Source organism: Pezoporus wallicus, unplaced genomic scaffold (assembly GCF_028554395.1).
Source record: "Pezoporus wallicus isolate ANWC-B61680 ecotype Strahan unplaced genomic scaffold, APGP_CSIRO_Pwel_v1 contig_5879, whole genome shotgun sequence".
Taxonomy (NCBI): Eukaryota; Metazoa; Chordata; class Aves; order Psittaciformes; family Psittacidae; genus Pezoporus; species Pezoporus wallicus.
Window position 1 is genome coordinate 1,890,396 of NW_026637549.1, and position 18,760 is coordinate 1,909,155.

General features: G+C 38.3%; 1 protein-coding gene across 3 annotated transcripts in view; it reads left to right on the plus strand.

The window, feature by feature from the left end:
* Positions 1 to 18,760, plus strand: part of HDAC9 (histone deacetylase 9) — a 385,328-nt gene that overhangs the window by 155,583 nt on the left and 210,985 nt on the right. For 2 of the 3 annotated variants that reach the window (XM_057406208.1, XM_057406209.1), the window contains exons 3-6: positions 8,501 to 8,742; positions 9,730 to 9,880; positions 11,984 to 12,110; positions 13,988 to 14,109. In XM_057406208.1, coding sequence (XP_057262191.1) covers positions 8,501 to 8,742; positions 9,730 to 9,880; positions 11,984 to 12,110; positions 13,988 to 14,109 — 642 coding nt within the window. The remainder of the gene's footprint in view (positions 1 to 8,500; positions 8,743 to 9,729; positions 9,881 to 11,983; positions 12,111 to 13,987; positions 14,110 to 18,760) is intronic. The other variant, XM_057406210.1, reaches the window with a different exon arrangement.

Consider the following 18,760-nt stretch of genomic DNA (forward strand, 5'->3'; position numbering starts at 1 on the left):
AACATAGTTAGTAGTATTGTATTGCCAGACTCTGGCTGACATCTCATTTGCTTTCTCATTAGAAAGATTCTTTAAGAGGTATAATTATCCTTTTGTTGGGTTTTCCCCCTCCTCTGTTTGAGATTTCAGTTCTGTCTTCCCTTTTTCTGTACGTGTGATCAAAACCATTTTTAAGCCCATGCTTGTCAAAGTTCAGGATGTTCCATCAATATTTACTAAAACATTGGAATGATAGAAGGTCTTTCTTGATTTCCTGGGTATAATGGAGAGGTTGTGAGCTTTGTAAGTTATATGTACATTATAGGTTTTGTTCTTCAGTAAAAAAAAGGAAACAGAAACCCTTAAATATCGTAGCATCTTGGGGAGCGCATAAAGCTTCAAGAATAAAAAAAAAAACAGACCCCTAGGAACTGGAAAATATTCTTTTCGATGCACCTTAGGCGTTAGTCATCTTTTTCCCTAAAATACAAAGCTGACAGCAGTTCTTGAAAGATGTGCACTGTATGTTGTCTTCTAAGGGTTTCATTTGGAGTACTGGCTGTCACACTCCTGGAATAGCAAAGCTATATGGGGGTACTTGTTCAGCAAACCTCCACACACTGTCTGATTTGCCTGGAGCATGCTGCCTTATGACACTTCAGGACATACCTGCTGTCATCCCCAAATGGTTTACCTTGGATATCCTGACTTCAAGCAAGAGATTTTTCCCCTCTCCTTTTTCTCTGTGTCATCCACTTGAGATTAGAATAGTGGTATCCCTACAGCTGGGAGTTACTCAGCAAGTTCTAAATTTGACATTGCCACCAACATCCCTGCAGCATTTGCAGGTTGAGAAAAGATGAAAGAAAAGTAGGTGAAGATCATCTGTTCAGGATGTATTTGGTATCACTCATAGTGATCTCCAGTTGTCTCTGAGTGGGGGATGAGGCAAAGCCAGTAGCAGGTTACTGGAACCCCTCATGGTGCCCTCTCAGTCATCCTTAGCAACCTGGGGGACTTCTGTCTTTTAATGTGTAATAATAGTGACATAATTACAAACATATTGGCTTTCTCATATGTATGTCGCATCTATCATTATACCTGTTTTAAAAAGGGTGAGAGGAGTCCATCATATCATGTCTGCTCCTTGATATTTCTTAACATTTCCAGATATGATTTAAGAATTATGCATGCATCAGATTTATATCACATGTGCTTTCATTATAATTAATTAATTTTAAGGCTTTTATGAACTGACCAGCTGATAGTGATAAACTAGCACCTACTGATTTGAAGTCATACCTTCTTAGTTCTGCAACCACTACGTGGTGCTGCCACCAAATCAAACCTTGTTTGACATCTTCAATATAATCTTGCTAACAGTAGTATTGATTTGTGCACAGAACATACACAGCCAAAAGAATGCTATTTTACATTCTACCCTGTCATTTCTTGTGCATGCATGCCATGGGGTGGGTACATTGTGATCAAATAGGTTAACCCAATACCATGTATGAACAGCATAATTAACACTGGTATGTTATCAGTATTTAATACTGTCACTGCTGTGTCACAGACTGAAACTGAGAAGAAAATGATATAAAAATTGCACATTTTAAACTTTATGTTAATTTATCTTTGTCCTGGTTTTATCTCGCTTGCAGAATTAGTATCTAGAATTTAGGATATTTGGATTCCTTATATCAAAATAGAATTTTGTGGAAAGTGAAAATATGCCTGTGTGCTGATGGGTGTAGAGAACATGTATGTAAGAGTTCTCCTAACCAAAATATAAATGAAGTCAGAAACCCAACTATAGCTCAGCTTGGATTTCTTGATAACAGATCATCCCAGGTTTGAGTTTAAGTGTCTAACATTCTGATGTGATTTACCGGGCACATTTGTGTTTATTCCTGTGACGGAAGTGATTGGCCTGATGTTTTCATGAACTCTGGCAAGCTCGTAAGTGGATCTTTTGCTCATCTATTCAGTAGAGAAGAAACAGTGAACACTATAATATTTACAAACTTCTTGGCTATAACAAATTAGATGGCATTTATGTTTGTGTTTGTTATGACTGTTTAACTCAAAAGGCTATTTGCAGTGAAGGAATCTGATTTTCATAAATCAGTATATAAAGCCTTTGATTTTTTACAAAAGCCAGCTAGCTGTAACTTCAGTGTTGGTATTTCAAGGCCTCTCACTGATATTTTAGAAGTTTGTGGTTGTTTGAGCTTCCTTTCCAGGCCCTGGGGAAATAAGAGAATGGTAAATCAAAGCCCAGATCGCTGTTTGCATTTATTTTACTTCTCATTATTACATGTGTGCAAACACTTAAAAGAAATAGGGAAAAGTTATAATGATAAGATCATTTTTATAGAACAAAGGGGAACACATTTCTAGTCTAATTTATTACACTTCTCCTTATTACTATAAACTCAATTGAGTGCCTCATCAAGTTTGACAGTTCACTTATGTTTCTAATTCAGTCATAGTACTGTTTAAAATAATTACTTAGTCTTAAAGGATAATCCAAGAGAATAACTGTAAAGTATTTTTTCTGATCTGAAATGTCCTAATTTCTTGTGTTTTTCCTTCCCAAGTGAGGAAGCTTTATAACTACAAATTGCAGTCGAGTACTTAACTGCCGTAAAATGTCATCATGTTGCCTTTGAGAAAAAATATATCTGATTTGCATTTGCTGTCTTCTTTCTTCTTTACTTGCATGTGACCAAAATCCAGAGTATGATTGAAGGTTTATAATTGGTATTTTAAAATATTTAAAAACATTAAGTGAAATCTAAGCAACACTTTTTTTTTTTAGCTTGGATGCGTCTTTAGTGTAATTGTGAGAGTGGAGAAAAAATTCTGCTGGTTTTAAATACTGGAAAATATTTTTATAAGTGTCATCCTAAATGCGGGTGATTTTATCCCCATATTAACATGAGATGCTCTCAAGGCTGTCTTCTTTCACTCCTATACTCCTGAGAGAGATTCTTCATCAAGCTTCTCAGGTGGCATTAAGATGCTTTGTGTATATTGAAGTTAACAGAGGAATGACAGATTATGCCATCTGAGAATTGAGGTACAAGATTTTAGCCACCAGAGCTGGGATGATAAAAGCATCCTGTGGGATGTACCCTGACCCTTCACAGTTTATTGATCATCTGACTCATGCTTCTGATGTCACGAGTTATTTTTAAAATCCTCATCTTCTTGCTCCTGAAGCTTGCCAGGCATGCCTTGCTGTGGCATAGCTTCCCCAGAAAACCATGAGCCGCCTCTTCTCTGGGGAATGGACTCTGGATTAGGGTATTTTTCTGTGGGTTTGAACGTTGAACAACAGCTGTGTGTTTTTCATGCCAGACTCCATAGTAGTAGTCATAGCTATTCAAACCCACATTGCTCACTTAGTTTCCCAGCACCCTCACAATGGACACATTTCTCCTCTGTTGGCTATTTACAGTGTGGCCTCTCTGACACCTTATAGGTATGCCAGGGCTGCTCTTAGATTACAGAATGAGCAATTCTCCTGTAATGCTGCTTCTTGGTAGAGAAAGCTCAGAAGTTTTAACTCCTTTTCATGTGCTCAATCTCTGGGTGGCTGCTTGTGTGCTGTTGCTTGGCCAGTCCTTTTCTGCCCCATGTCCTGCAAGTTACTTTGTGTCTCACCTGCCACCAGAGTAACTGTCTTAGCCTCTGTTCTTTATTCCTGCAACTTTCAGCCTCCTATGGTACTTAATTTTTTAATCTTTTCAAAGACTTTTTAAATCTATGTTCATAGACACTGATCAGAAACATTTAGATCTCCTTTCTGTAAATTCTGTAGTGCTCTGATTATATCATGATTGACTCATGGCTAATCCTGATAAAAAGGAAGTTTTTTTCATTTTCTTTGAATGAAGAAACCAAATGGAGGCAATTTCTTTTATATAAAAATGTGTGAAACTGTTCTGGTTTGTTTTCATTTTATGAAAAGCATATGAAAACTATGAAAAGTACTGTGCAAGTTAGTAATAACTTTAGGTGGGCTCTGTTTTGTAGAGCAGAGTTCAAAAGAGTACCACTAGTATAAACAGTTCTCCCATTCTCTCTTTTCTTTGTAATATTTCACCAAGTTGATGCCTGGGGTAAGGTGTGGCCATTTCTTGGCAGAATGATTCTTCCAGATTTTACTTGGTTTGGTGTGGTTTCAGGAATATGCTTTTATTGCCTAATACTGGAGTTGCTGGTTGGAGGACCTTGTCATCTGTCTCTTGTCACATGTAATTTTAATTTAGCATTCCAAATTTTATAGTCCTCCTTGCTCACTTCATAAAACTTAATGGCTTCTCCAGTAAAAGGCTGCCTTGGATGGCCAAGGCGGGAGAAAGACCCTTGCTGGCTTCACACCATGTTCTCTCTCCAGCCGTTTTTATTGTCCCAGCCCAACAGCCTAACTTGAGAAATGCCTTTGGGAAAGAGTTAGCTTGAATCCCTGAAGTCCTAGCAAATTCACACAGTTTCTTTAATGTAAGAATTGTCAGTGTCCTAAGTGCAATATTCTGGTAAGCAAGTCTACTAGAATTCTTCGTCATTGCATCTCAAATAATGAGTGGTGACTGTTCAGCTGGTTTCGGCATACCTTAAGTTCCTGTTTTTAGAGATGGCATAAGTGTCTTCAAAGAAAGGTAACTGTCAATAAGAACCGATTGCCTCTCTTGGGATATGATGTTAAGAAAGTGTGCTGTTGGAAGATTTGTGTATTCTAATATACCAGAAGTTGAAAGTAGTCACGAGAAACAAAGCTTTGAAATGTCACCTCTCAGTGGAAGACTTACAGTTTTTCAGCTATTTCCATTTTAAGAAATGGTTTCCAAAAGCAAAGCCTCAGGGTTAAACCAAGCTCTTCTGCCTCTTTTCATATGTGCTTCAAGCATCTAAATCTACTCAACAAGCATGCTGTTTTGCAAGTATCTTATTTTCTTTCCACAAAATGTCAAAAGCACTGCGGGAAGTGCCATCTATGGATTATAATTGATATGGCTGCTCTTCTGAGCCTATTTTTGTTGTTGTGTTTGAAGATAAAGGCAATCGAGTATTTATAGGAAAAATAAATACATATGCCTTTTTCAGTGTGTTGTAGCTGAAAATTAAATATTTTCCTGCTCAAATTTTGGCATGTTTCCTGGAATCACCAAGTTTTCAGTAACGTTTTTAGTTAATATTCTACAGCCTACTTTGTATTCACTGCAGATGACAAGAGCTCAAAGAGCTTGTCTTTATTTAACCTTAGAGAGGAATCCCTGGCTTGCTGTGTAGTTGACAGAGCTGTAGGGAAGGATCTGCTCCAGACCGCAGTGGGGAATAGTACCTACTACAGCCTTCCTCCAGTGGTGATACTGGAAATCCTGCAAAACAAGGCTCCTTAAAGTGAAGTTAGTCTTCATCAAGTTCTGATTAATATTTTCTTCATTATCCATTCTTTTCCTCCTTTGGCTAATGTCTTGACAAGTCCTTTTGCTATAGTCTTGCATCCCACTGCTTCTCATGATGTTTGGAAGTTGAGGGAACTTATTAGAGCATTCCTTTCTTACTGAAAAATACATATATCTGTTGGGGGGGGGGGGGGGGGGGGGGGGGAGGGGTGAAAAAAACATGAAAAGCCCTGATGAGAATAAACATCCTGCATCACCTTTGCTCTTTTGAGACTTAAAATTGCATTGGGGTAGTGGTGGGGGGAAAGATGCTTCAGCTGAAAGTCAAAGCTTTTAAAGACATTGATTCTCTTCTCCATTACACATTTTTCACACTGATGTAGCTCCACAAGGCTGCTTTTGTCTCTTACTTGTCAGCTGATAACAAGTAAGGAGAATGTAAATGTCCTGTGGCATTAGGACCGCCTAACAGACAGTAGCAAACAATTTGGTTTCATTGATGGTTTTATAGTTCCTTTAGAGTAATTTCATTGATGAGGTTGACTATTCAGCCAACTTTTAGCTATTACAGTTCTAAGACAGTAGTTACCCCCAGAAATTAGTATTCTCTATGTCAGCAGTTATTAGTAGCATTGGGGGGGGTGGGGGTAACCTTATTGCTCGCAGTAGTTATGCCAGGAAATAAATGCTTGTCTTTATTTGTCAGTAAACATTGGCATTTAAGTGACATTAGAGATCATGTATTGATTTCTGTGGATTCAATCTAGAGCTACCATAATATTTATTTTCTCCCATGTTAAGGGTTAAGGTAAAGTTGAACTCGATGAAATAGATATTCCAGAACCAGATTTATTGTCTGAGTGTGTAAAAATTCTTGAAAATGTGAATCTCACCAGTCTGAGCCTGCCTTCAGTTGTACGTTTTACTAATAGCGGAAGGGAATATCCATTGTTGGAAAAAACTGGATGCCAACCCTCATGCAAAGTGCTCTGAAAATGAAGAAGTGGGATGTTCATCAGAGATAGGAAGTATAATTAGCCTGAATCAACATGCAGACTTGTAGGGGTGGATTTGCAGCCAGTATCTGTGGAAAAAAATGCAGTGCAAACACTATTCTGAACCAAACCATGCAGGGTTTAGTTTGCAAACACTATTGCAAACCAGACCCTGCAGGGTTTGCCGAGCTCCAGTTACTGTTACTTCTTCTAGTAAGTCTTATTATCCTGTCACAGAAGATGTAAGAAAATCCATCTCTCCACTTTAAACATGATAAGCCTTTGTCACCTACAACACAATTAATGTTAAAAATAGAGCGCTGATGATAAGATTGTGACTTGCAGGCAATGAGGCATTGTCCAAGTACCAGAGACTTATCTGGAGGGCCAGTCAGCCTACATGGTTTGCTGTCAATTTGCTGATTGCCATTTCTCTCTGAGTTTGATGAAATATTCATGTCTTTGCTCTGCTCTCTGCAAGCACTATTGATTTCTTGTATAAACGTGGCTATATTTAGTCTAGACAACTGGAATGTGGATTGCTGCTGAATAAATGGGATGAAAGGCTGGGGGTTTGCCTGTCCACTTCTCTTGGTTTATGGCAATTATTTATAATCACAAGTAGTTTTCGTAAGTTAAAGGTGATTTTTTATAATTCAGTGATTAGTCTCAGAACAAAAGTAAGCACCTAGATACAATCATTCTGTTGGGATAGCAGGTTAATAAGGCAAATTATGCTCTAAGGTTTACAATAACAGTGACTAGGATAAAAATAAAAAAAAAAAGAACCAAAACCACCCAGAAAGTTTTATGTTTTGATTTTTTTTTTTTTTAATAAGAATATGATCGGTAGAAGAGATTGGTGTCTTGTCTCTTGTGTTATAAATCTATAATAAAACAAAACAAAAATATTTGATCCTACAGTTACAGTTCAGTTGTTCATTTTGCTGCAGTTTCAACTTTTGCTGCTGCGATTTTACTGCTTGCTAGAATATTTCTGTTTCATTTTGGTCTTCTCCTTGAAAACAGATACAGTGGTAGCAGAGCAAAAGGAGAAAATATGCTTTAAATCTTGTTCTCTAGTCGTTTCCGACAGCATGTTTGTTTTCAGTTAATAATCTTACTTTCCAGAGAAGATAGGAGAGCAAGAGTGGATGTGTTTGTGTTCCACTGTCCTCTCGTGGATGGAATCAGAACTGCTGAGCTTCAGCAGAGACCCTCAGCTACTATTTATATTTGGTAGAAATGTTACTTGCTAGTTTTTTTGTTCTTTTGAAACAGATAAAGCTACACTCTGTCTTCATTTGGTGTGAAAACCTGAGCTTTACAAGTATTGTATTGAAAATCATCAAATCTCTCTCTTATGCTGCTATTTAGTTCCTTTGATTTAAATAGATAGAAGGAAACAGGATTCTTCATTAAGGACTTTAATGCTGGATTAACAATGTATTCCCTTGCTGCAACAAATTGGAATAATTCAAGACATTTTTATTTTCGTACTGTATATAGTGTATTATGTCTAAGCCAAGCATGGTGTTTCCTTTCCAAAAAGCTGTATTAAAACTTCTTGGTTTGTGTCAAATTATTTTTTTATTTCCTAATTTTATATGTGTTGTTCCTATGTATATTTACATGCAGTAGCTCTGTCACATTGGGTAGCTATTCATGTTCAACACCATCCTCAGAAAATCTACATGCTGGCTTTGGAAAATCTCTTGCAATGCAGTGCAAACTGGAAGGTTGTCATCTTACACTGAAGGTGTGCCCTGACTGTTTATTGTGAGGCATTAATAATACCTAGGAGATTCTCACTAAATATTGCTCTGTTAGTCTGCGACATGGTTTTAGAACTGGGTTATTTGTTAGTCTGCTTAGCAGGATATTAATCAGGCAGTATTTTATGCAGAGGATGGTAAAAAGATGATAAGATCATTTGTAAAATCTCCAGTTGCTAGTAGGAATGTCTGAAGTTTGCATTGCCTTAGTATTTTGTTAGGTCTATACATTGAAGAAGTCTTTGATTTAAATTGATCTTTTCCCCAGGGGGAACGATCTCTGTTCTCATTCTCCAGTTATATATGTGTATGTTTTGTTGTTTTCTTCCCACAGTGGATGTGAAGCCAGAGGTTGCCGTGGCATTAGAGCCTATCTCACCATTAGACTTGCGAACTGACCTCAGGATGATGGTTCCCATGGTGGACCCAATTATGCGTGAAAAGCAGCTACAGCAGGAACTACTTCTGATCCAGCAGCAGCAGCAAATTCAGAAACAGCTGCTGATTGCAGAATTTCAGAAGCAGCATGAAAACCTGACCCGCCAGCATCAGGCCCAGCTCCAGGAGCACATTAAGGTAGCAACATTTTTCATTTATCCCTTGCTTATCTGCAAACTGAATATGCTTAGACAGGCATGAAAAGGGAACATGCCTGAAAGGCTGGCTGTGACTGAGAGCTGGTGTTTGAGTGCTTCTTTCTCTGCTTTTGGGTGATAAAAGCCTTTTCAAGCAAAACTGCTAGCACTTACCAGTGAGTTGCTAACAGCAGACCAAGGCAGTACTATGAGAACCATCAAGCTCATGAAGCCACCATGTTTTCAGAAAATCAAACCACCTATTTTGCAAACCTGTTTTTTCAGCCAGACTTCAATATGGCTTTCTTTCCTGTATGTGCAGTTTTTGAGTATATTAAGAGACTGCTTTTTTTGAGCTACTGTTTGAGTTTTTGACCACAAATCAGATTGATGGGCAAGTGCATAATATCTGCATTTGTAAAATGGAGGCAGGCCCTGAAAGTGTTGTGTTTTCACTCTTCTCTGGGCTGCCTCTCATAATATGTAGAAAGTAAATGATTTATGGGATTACATGTGCTATAGTAGGATTGCTATAATGGATTTTGACTGTGAATTTATGATCTTGCCCTTCTTTTCATTTTTTCCTTCTGATCTACTTGTCGTTATGCTACTGTGCTGATTCCACCCAGTGGAGCTGACAAATGCAGCAGAGAACAGCAGCCAGAGTTGGGTCATGCACTGGCAAAGAACCTTGTGAAGTTTCCAGGCATTTTTGCCAAAAGAGAAAGAAGTGAAACCAGAGCATCAGGCTGCTACCTGACATTAGAGTTCATTTTAGTGACAGCCAGTAATGCACTATCCTGCTTCAGAGACTGGGGAAAGTCAGTTAAGAGGTGAACAGAAGTGTAAGCCCAAAATCAGGCACTGTTACTCAGTTATTCGGGGGGGGGGGGGGGGGGGGGGGGGGGGGGGGGGGGTGGGATGTTTTAGCCAAGAGTGACCAGGAAAACAGTGCAAACTGCTCTTATGTCTTTTTGTTCTGTGCAAGTTACAACAGGAACTCCTAGCCATTAAACAACAGCAAGAACTCATTGAAAAAGAGCAGAAACTGGAGCAGCAGAGACAAGAGCAGGAGCTGGAGAGGCATCGCAGGGAACAACAGCTCCCTCCCCTCCGAGGCAAAGAAAGAGGCCGAGAAAGTAAGAGTCAATGTACCATGAATTCTAAGAAGAAATTATTCTGTTTCCCTTTGCTTTCACCCAGACAAAATGGACCACGAACAGGAGCCTGAAGCAAGCCTGTTACTGTGTAAAATAGGCAACTAGAGAAGTCGAGGCTGTGCTTGCAGAAAAGCAGGGCCATGTCCTGCACCCACAGAAACTCATAGTTGGTGTATGTGCAGACTTGGCTGAATGCAGGAGAGCACATTTTGACAGACCCGTGTATATGCCTCTCAAGAGTCTGTCTCATTTTATAAGGAGGGAATCTGAAAGCCTAAAGCTTCACATGAGAACTTCTTTCTGTAGAGGTTATTTCCCAATGCAGAAAGTACTACAAAAACCAAAACAAACAAAAAAAGAAATTACATACTAAATCAAATGTTGTTTCAAGGTTGGAAATATAAAATATTTAAGAATATCTTTGGCTGAAACTTTTTAGCACTTTTGCTAGTACTTTTTCAAACTACCTTATGTTTGGTTTTGATGCCTAAAAGTTATTTTTAGTTCATACACTGCTCTAAGATAAATGACAAAGTGTGCTGCTGGGATTTGGTGATCACTAGAGGGAGACACATACAAATAATTCTCCTTAGTGAGGTCAGTTTAAAAATCAGGTTGAAGTACATCATGAAGGTATTCAAAATGAAGCTGCCGTGAGCAGATATTGTTACTTGCCCTGCTAAATGTCCTCAAGAATTAACTGACAAAGAAGCAGGAAATAAACTGTACATTATACTCCTGCCTCTTTTACTTGGGTGGAAAAATGTAGCGGTTCAGTTGTAGGTGTGCCGTATTGTAGGCTTTAGAAATTAAGGTGCCTATGGTGCTTCTAGTACTTTGGTGAATAATGAATACTTGGAAACATTACCAACCCAGCAGTGGAAGGGTGGCAGAAACTACAGGAATAAAAGTTTCCTGTAAGTGGTATGAAAAATCAGCCTCCATATGAAAGTTTGGCTTTACTAGTGCTCCCACCAAAGGAGAAGCAGTGAAATTAGCGGTTTCCATCTTAGTTTGCCTTTCTGGGTGGCTGTTCAGTATGTAGCAGCCAGCCGAGCAGCACTTGTGACCCCCAGGCCCAGTCCCAGTGTTTGCATTGCTGCTGATCTACTTAATGAGTAGAGGAGGGAATGAAGGTGTGGGGAGGGGAGTTGGGTCTGAAGCTGAAGGGTAATAGAGGTATTTTATAGGAACTAGGTCACAGGGGCACATGCTCACCAGCTAGCTGTGCTGTGTCAGGGTCGAGTAACCAAATATTTACAGTATCAATATGCCTTGGTGATGCCATTTTGAAAGAGATTTTTTTTTCTTCCCTTTTTTGTCAGTGTTTACGGAAAGCTAAAGATTTTGTTTTTCATGTGCTGTTTTTATGAAGACTAATATGGCTGTTAGTAAAGAAGCATGTCCCATGCTGTAAGTAGGAATTGGCAGTTTAACCTGAAATTGACTTGCCCTACTTCTTGTACTGTATTGAATTAGCCACCAAGAGAGGTCAAAATGAACTGTGTCTTCCTGGTGTTTTGGTCTTTCTGTTGGTTTTGTGTCATAAGAGTAGAGTTATTAACAAAGACTCATTTTTCAGACTGTGGTTTGTCTTCTAGGCATCACAGGTACAGACTTTTCAAGTGGCTTGAATAAAAAGGCTCACTACTGTCTCTTTTTGGACTGTTCAGAGGGCAGTTTTGCTGGGCTATTACTTTACTAAAAGATTGAAAAAGCATTCTTTTCTGCAAACTCCAAGTGACCTTTTGTCACTGTCTTTTTAGTTCTATCCTTGGTTTTGTATTTGGGAATTATTAGGAAATAATTTAAATTCTTTAGATACATCTGGTCCTGGATAAATGGCCTCATCAACTGTTGAAATATTCCTTATGACTTCACTGGATAGCTGGGTTATGGCCAACTTCAGTCTTCTACAGACATGCATTTAATTCAAATGTTATCTCATTTGACTGATTTCCACCAGTATTTTTATAGTTTACAACACTTCCAGCAGCAAGACACAGGCTCTTTCTTGTGTTTTGGCTTTTGTTTTGTTTTTTTTAAGGAAAGATAAGATGCATTTAACTCTGTGTGTCTTAGGGGCAGTGGCCAGTACAGAAGTGAAGCAGAAACTTCAAGAGTTCCTGTTGAGTAAATCGGCAACAAAAGACTCTCCAGCAAATGGGAAGAATCATTCCATGAGCCGCCACCCCAAGCTCTGGTATACGTATGTTCAGTATTAAGATGATTCCTTGCCTCATTGAGGTATCTGTTAAAACTTGCCACAACGCTTCTCCAGCAGGGGTATTGAGAGACTGCCTTTAGAACAAAACAGAAGTTCAACCAAGAAGTCAGCAGGAAGCTAGAAGTGTATTTCTGCTTGAACTGAAGAGTACTCAGTGTTCAGACACAAGAATTATACAGAACAAGATGCTGTCAGAAATTTATATTAACTTTTTATTTCAACTGCTTCATCTCTTGATGCAATTGCATCTGTCATTTTTCATAGTCTCTTCAATTTTTTGCAGTTAGAACAGCTTGTGTTTGATTTACTTGGATTTTGAATCAATCACATAACTTGTTCCTTCTTCTGAAGAGATGCTGCTTTTCAGTGAGGTTACTTGAATGGTGTAGGTAACTCACAAGGATTTTGAGAAGGATAGAAGTCATTTGACTTTTCTTACTTAAATGGATTTTAGAATGCAAAACTGCTTATTCTTATGATGCCTTGGCCTTGATAAGTATCTGCTTAGGCCATTGAAACAAGTGATTTTTTTGAATCCTGGAATGGGCCTCTTAACATAGAATCACAGAATAGTTACGGTTGGAAAGGACCTTAAGATCATCTAGCTCTAACCCCCAAATTTTAAGAGTTTACAGTTTTTACAACAGACACATAAGTCAATCCAACAAAATTAACTCACTGCATTTCTGAAAGACGTCAATGTTACACCTGAATTTATCTTCAGTAGGACAAACAGAAATGCATATTGTACGCTAGTTTTCCATCTTGTGCTTTTTAACAGGAATTACTGAAGGTCTTCACTTGGAGTTTCCATTGTGAGCTAATCAGAGCATTGTGTTAACATGATTTAATATATAGATACATGTTTCTGGTGGAGATACACTATTTTTGGTTCCCAAATAATGTGTAAAATTCACTTAAGTACCTAAAATTCCTGGACTAATAATCTAAGCTTAGTTCTTGAGTCTTCAGATGAGTGAGAACAAAAAGTTCTGCAGAGGGTGTCTTCTGCTACACTAGGGATTGTAGTACTTCTTATGCTAGTGCCCCTTTTGACAGAGTCACAGTATTGATTAACCACACTACACTGGGAAGATAGGGAGAATCTCTGTAAAAGGCCAAGTAAAATTATGTTTAGATAAACACAAAGCTTAAAATCTTCCCTCTCTGGCCAGATGATGCTATTTCTTTGCAATTTGCAGCTTCCATGTTCAGAAAGATGTGCCCACACTATTTCTTTCATCCAGCAGTTGTCAGAAAGCACTCTTCAGCTTGGAACTCTTCTGCTGATATGAATGCTACGTGCTGCAGAGTGGTGGGCTTGAAATCTTACAAACTGAACTTACCTGCAAGGTTTTATCTGCCTTGTCCACTAAAAAGTTTGCTTTTTTATGTTCAGCAGAGAAGAAGAGCTCAGTATTTCTGCTTAGTTTTATACAAGCCCTCCTGCCCTGAAAATCTCCCAGATTTTGATAGAAGAGGCTTGGATCAATGTACATCTATTTGTATGTGATAAACAAGATGTAAATGGTTTTTGCTGTGCCCCAGCTGGTTCATATTAAAATGCAAGAGTCTAAAATGGTCAATTCCCCAAACTGGTGACAGATTCTGTCTGTAGGTCAATGTTACTCTTATCCTATGTGACTGTTATAATGAGTGCAAAAAACACATTCTTGGGAATCCCAAGGAGTTCCATAACTTACTGTACAAGTGAAATTGGTTACATGAGCCTGTGGTTTGTGCACACTTAGATGAACAAGAAAATAAACACAGCTGAGAAAAGTGTACAACATGTGTAGACAGTTACTGCTGGTCACCTCAGTGACTGCTAATTTGTGACCTCTCTATGTCTGCTGCAGGGCTGCCCACCATACCTCACTGGATCAAAGCTCTCCACCCCTGAGCGGGGCCTCGCCACCGTACAAATATGCTTTACCAGGAGCACAGGATGCCAAGGATGATTTTCCTCTTCGTAAAACGGGTGGGTTAGTGTAGTTTATTCGAGCCCCTTACCCAGCAATTCTCCTGCCCTTTACTTTAACCATCAGCAAGGCCATCATCCTAGTCCACAAAGCCTGTTCAGAATGATGCTACGGGTAAGTTCAAAGATCCTGACTGCATCTTTACAAGGTGAAGACCAGATGGTATCAGGAGTTGGTGTTTCCCAACACTTAACAGCTAGTGCAAGCTTCAGTCCTGATAAATTTAGTTTCTAAACAGACCATCATTTCATGGGTCTTTTATGGCATTGTTTTGTTTGTTTCAGTATTACTTCTAGTTCTCTCTGTTTTGCATGGTAGGTACAATATTTGCCTTCAGATAGCGTGCTTCCTTTAGAGAATGTTTTTCAGGACATTTTTAGGGGAATTCATGGAAAGGAGGACTTGGATTAATTTTATATCTCATTGGTTGTCAAAGTTGCATATGTGCATACACAGGCATGCACACTTTTTTCTGTGCTTTTTACACATAGAAATATGTAATACTGTACAAGAACATTTTCATTTAAGTGTTTCAGAGGATTTAGCAACTGAACCTTTTGTCTCAACAGCAGGTGAACTGCAGTATTAACTTTTTCTGCACCATAAAGAAAGCTAGAAGGGTGGTGATGGAGTCCATGTGGCTGTTGCCTCGGGTCCTTGGTGCACTGACTAGTATCCAGGAATTCAGGGAGACAGTAAGAAGAGGGAAGGAAAAAAAAAAAAAGAAAAGAAAACATTAGATCGCTTATTGCATGAGACTGCTGTTGAGTGATATAGTTACATTCAGAGAGAAAGTCTGATCCCCTACTGTGCTAACAGTCTTTGAATAAGATTTAGCCACTGGGAGACTGAAAACTAACTGCAAAACTGGTACTGACTTGAAAAGAAGTGGCATTTGGAACCAGCATATATTCAGAAAGAAAATCCAGTCTGTATCTAATACTTAGGGGCAGACTCTAAGCTCATATCCCCAAATATTTTCAAAGGAATGAAAGCATGAAAAGCAAAATGCTGATTTATTCTAGCTGAATTACTTTTTGTACAATATGGTGGCAATATAAGATTCTATAAAATCTTGTTCAGGCTATTCAGCCACAATAAGCCCTTATGTGGTTCTCTGCTTAATACCACTGTACAACATATATTTTCTGTGCCAATAGAATATACGTTTTCATTTTTAAAATGAAAGGACATACTTGACATCTTCTAAATAACTGTAAATTCATTACTTGTTTTTGTAATGCAAGTTTTAATTTTTCTTCCATGTTTGTAGATCTTAAATGTTATGATTGATATTTATGATGTGTCAGACTGTTGATCTGTAAAACAAAACATTTTCAAACATTGTAACAGTAAAGTTCTCCTGCAGCTGCTAATACTTTTATATCTCTGTGGGGGTTTCAAAATATTCCTTAATTCAATTCCCATTGTCTGCATAAGAGGACTATAATATAATTAAATCCAGATGTTTTCTATATGTTATTCCAAATATTTGGGCATGCAGTGCATCAGTTCCAAAATTGAACAAAGGACATGATGACTCTCTGAAAAGATATCTACAGAATAAATAGACAAATGCTAATATAATCATTAGCATAACCATTTCTATGACATTTACATAGTGATTCTGATAAGCATATATAAATGAAGTATACAACATGTTGTATCTTAACAAGGGAGTATATTTGATAGCTCTCCACATCCATGAAAATAGCAACTGTTAAATACCCTGTTTACACATCCAGTTTCTATGTATACTACAGCTGTTTAATTCCAGCCTTCGGCAACACGCCACAAAGATTGCAATGATTGTTCATCAGGTTGAGAGTAAAAGCAACAGGAACCAGATTGACACAAGTCAAATGACCCTAAACTGATCTGGGTGGTTATAGGGCCATCCTCCAGGCAGAGGGGACATTGTGGAGCCTGTGTCATCCTCATGGGACCTTACTAGACAAAGATGGTCCACGAACACTCATGTATATAGACAGGCTATAAGCCTGCAGAAATCTGACCTTTGCCATGAGGGGTGAACCTCTTTTCCTTTCCTTTAGGCTATGAACACTTATTGCCACTGGCTCCTGGTAAACCCTCTGTGTTGCTGAACCTGCATGAAGTCAGCGATTTCATATGAAAGCAGACCTTACATTCCTTTCAGCCTTAAGAAAGGATTACCTGTGGTGGATTTTAATCACAGTTTTGTTTTGCTTCTCAATTTTACTTTTCATATTCATAATATAACATGCAGATCTATCTTCTCCAACTTTAATATAATGCTGTTGGAAGGTAATTCTGATTGAATCGGTTGCTCTAAAAACAGATTCAGTGGGCAGCAAAGCTGAATGATTCTCTCCTGACAGCCTAATATGTTTTTCAGTGCTTAAGGGGACACTGATTCTTGCTTGCTCACTTTCTTGTTCAGTAATCTATTTAACCTTTGCTTAATTAAAGTATGCATCTCCTTATTCATCTTTTAAAAATTAATTCAGAGAGGCTATAGTAAAGAGGAAGATATTCTTAGCAGCTTTTACTCTTCTAGCATTTAGATTGTTGGGATACATAGATAGGGAAAGATACATAATAAATAACTAGGGAAAGACTTAAGATTGTCTTGCTCTTTCTATGTTTACAGCTAGGTAGCAGAGTTAACACCCTAGTGCAGTGACTGTCGTTACTCAGTAACTCTCTTAGCTGTGTGGATTATTCCTTTCTGTACAAGATGCAGCAGAATTTGTTGGCCGTGGGCTTCACGCAGCTCAGTTGCATGGAGGATTGGGACTGTCCTAGGGGCTAGAGGCCAGGATATGCAGCTCTTTTCACAGCTGCATTCAGATGCTCTGTGTTGACAGACTTTCAAAAGAGCAGAGCAAGGGGAGCTATTGCTTCATTGGACAGATAAATATACCATAAGGAGAAGCTACACATCTGTAGCTAAGAGCAGAATTAGCCAAAACAGCTTAAGATCAAATATTTAAAATGCCCACAACTTTCACCGTGGATACCAGTCATAACTTGTGTTTTCTGCAAAGCACCCAAAAGCATGAGCAGCACATGGCTCATTAACTTTCAATGAGACTAATGTGTCTAAGTTACCCAGAGAGGTTTGAAAATTCCTCCCTATTACTGAACACTTTTGAAATTCGTACTGACTGTTGTAAGAGCTGGGATGGGAGCTGTGCGCTTCTGAAGACCTGATCATTTACTACAGGGAACTTCTGATTGTTCAATTCCATCATTCTATGCCTATCAGTCAGGAAAAATATTATATGCTTGATGAGGTTACTATGAAACTAACAAAAATGGAGCAAACAGCATGGGTTTGATAAGGTATAAATTCTTTTCAGGAAAAGGTTTTGGTTTTTATTTGGCTTTTTTTTCTTACCTTGTGGAAATACATGCAGAAATTTTTTGCAAATGGCTATGATATTTGCATTTTCTTCAATCTGTAGCATTTCTTTTTCTGTGTGCAAGTGTTGATGCAAAGCAGCAGAAGCCAGTAAATTCCAATAAAGGTTAGCTCTCTAACCAAAGCTGCATGCTTTTTAAAAATGTTGCTATAGGTGGAATTTATGCATTTTGCCTTTTGAGTTTTGGCTTTTATTGGAAGAAATTCCCGGGGACATCATCATATGAAGGATAAAATGTTGTGGGTTTTTTTACCTGAGTTTAGCACAATCGTGGTAGAATGGGAATATTGATCACTGTCTATTACTATGGGTTTTTTTGGGCTCATGCCAGTTGAATCTTTCCTTGCTGATGGAGTTGTAAGCTTACAGCTTTCATTCTGCTTAGGGATCTGAAGATCACTCACAATAGTACTATTTAAGAAGATGTTTGCAGCTCGCTTTCCAAAAATTGGAAGCGTGCTCAATGGAAATGTAGCTTGTTGGGTTTTTTTTTTAAATAGAAAATAGCACAAGGTTCTTTCTTGGAGGGGGGAAATTGTGTAATTTCATATAGGAAAAAAGAGGAGATGAAGGATTGCTTAATATTGTGATGAAAGAGGGGAAGAATTCTGTGCCACACAGTCATGAAGGTCACTCTATGATAACCATAGTACGTTAACCTGATTAGACAGTAGAATAGCAGCATAGCTCTGGTGTAATGAGAGTGAAAGATTCTTGAATAAAAACTCAGAAGATGTAATTAAAAAAAAATAATAATTAGAATATTTCCTTACCATTCTTTCTGCCCTAATGACTCAGTTACTGGAGCAGACGAAACTGAGAAGACCAGGTTGTGTCTGAAAGTTTTTCTTCCTTTCCTTTTTGTGCCACCAAATTCCATTTCTGTTTGCATTTTCTAAGAAAACACTCTCCTGTGAAGTAACAGTATATGAAAAAGCTGGATTTGTTTTGGTCTTCAGTAAAAATAATAAAAAAAAAAGGCTTAGAGGACTGCAAACCCTCAATTACCATATCTACCAAAACGAATAAGTCAAGCTCAGTAGAGAGAAGTGTTATTTTCTCCAAGTTTATGAGTGAGCACAATAAATGGGAGAGACACTTTATTTATTGAAGCAGGGAAACAAAGCAAACATGATGCAGTTCTTCTCATTCTGTCCCATTTTTCAGGGGTGCTAAATATTCCTGCCTTTCAGAGTCCTTGTTTTCCTGGGTTAATGAACAGTCTTGATAAATTTGGACTAGG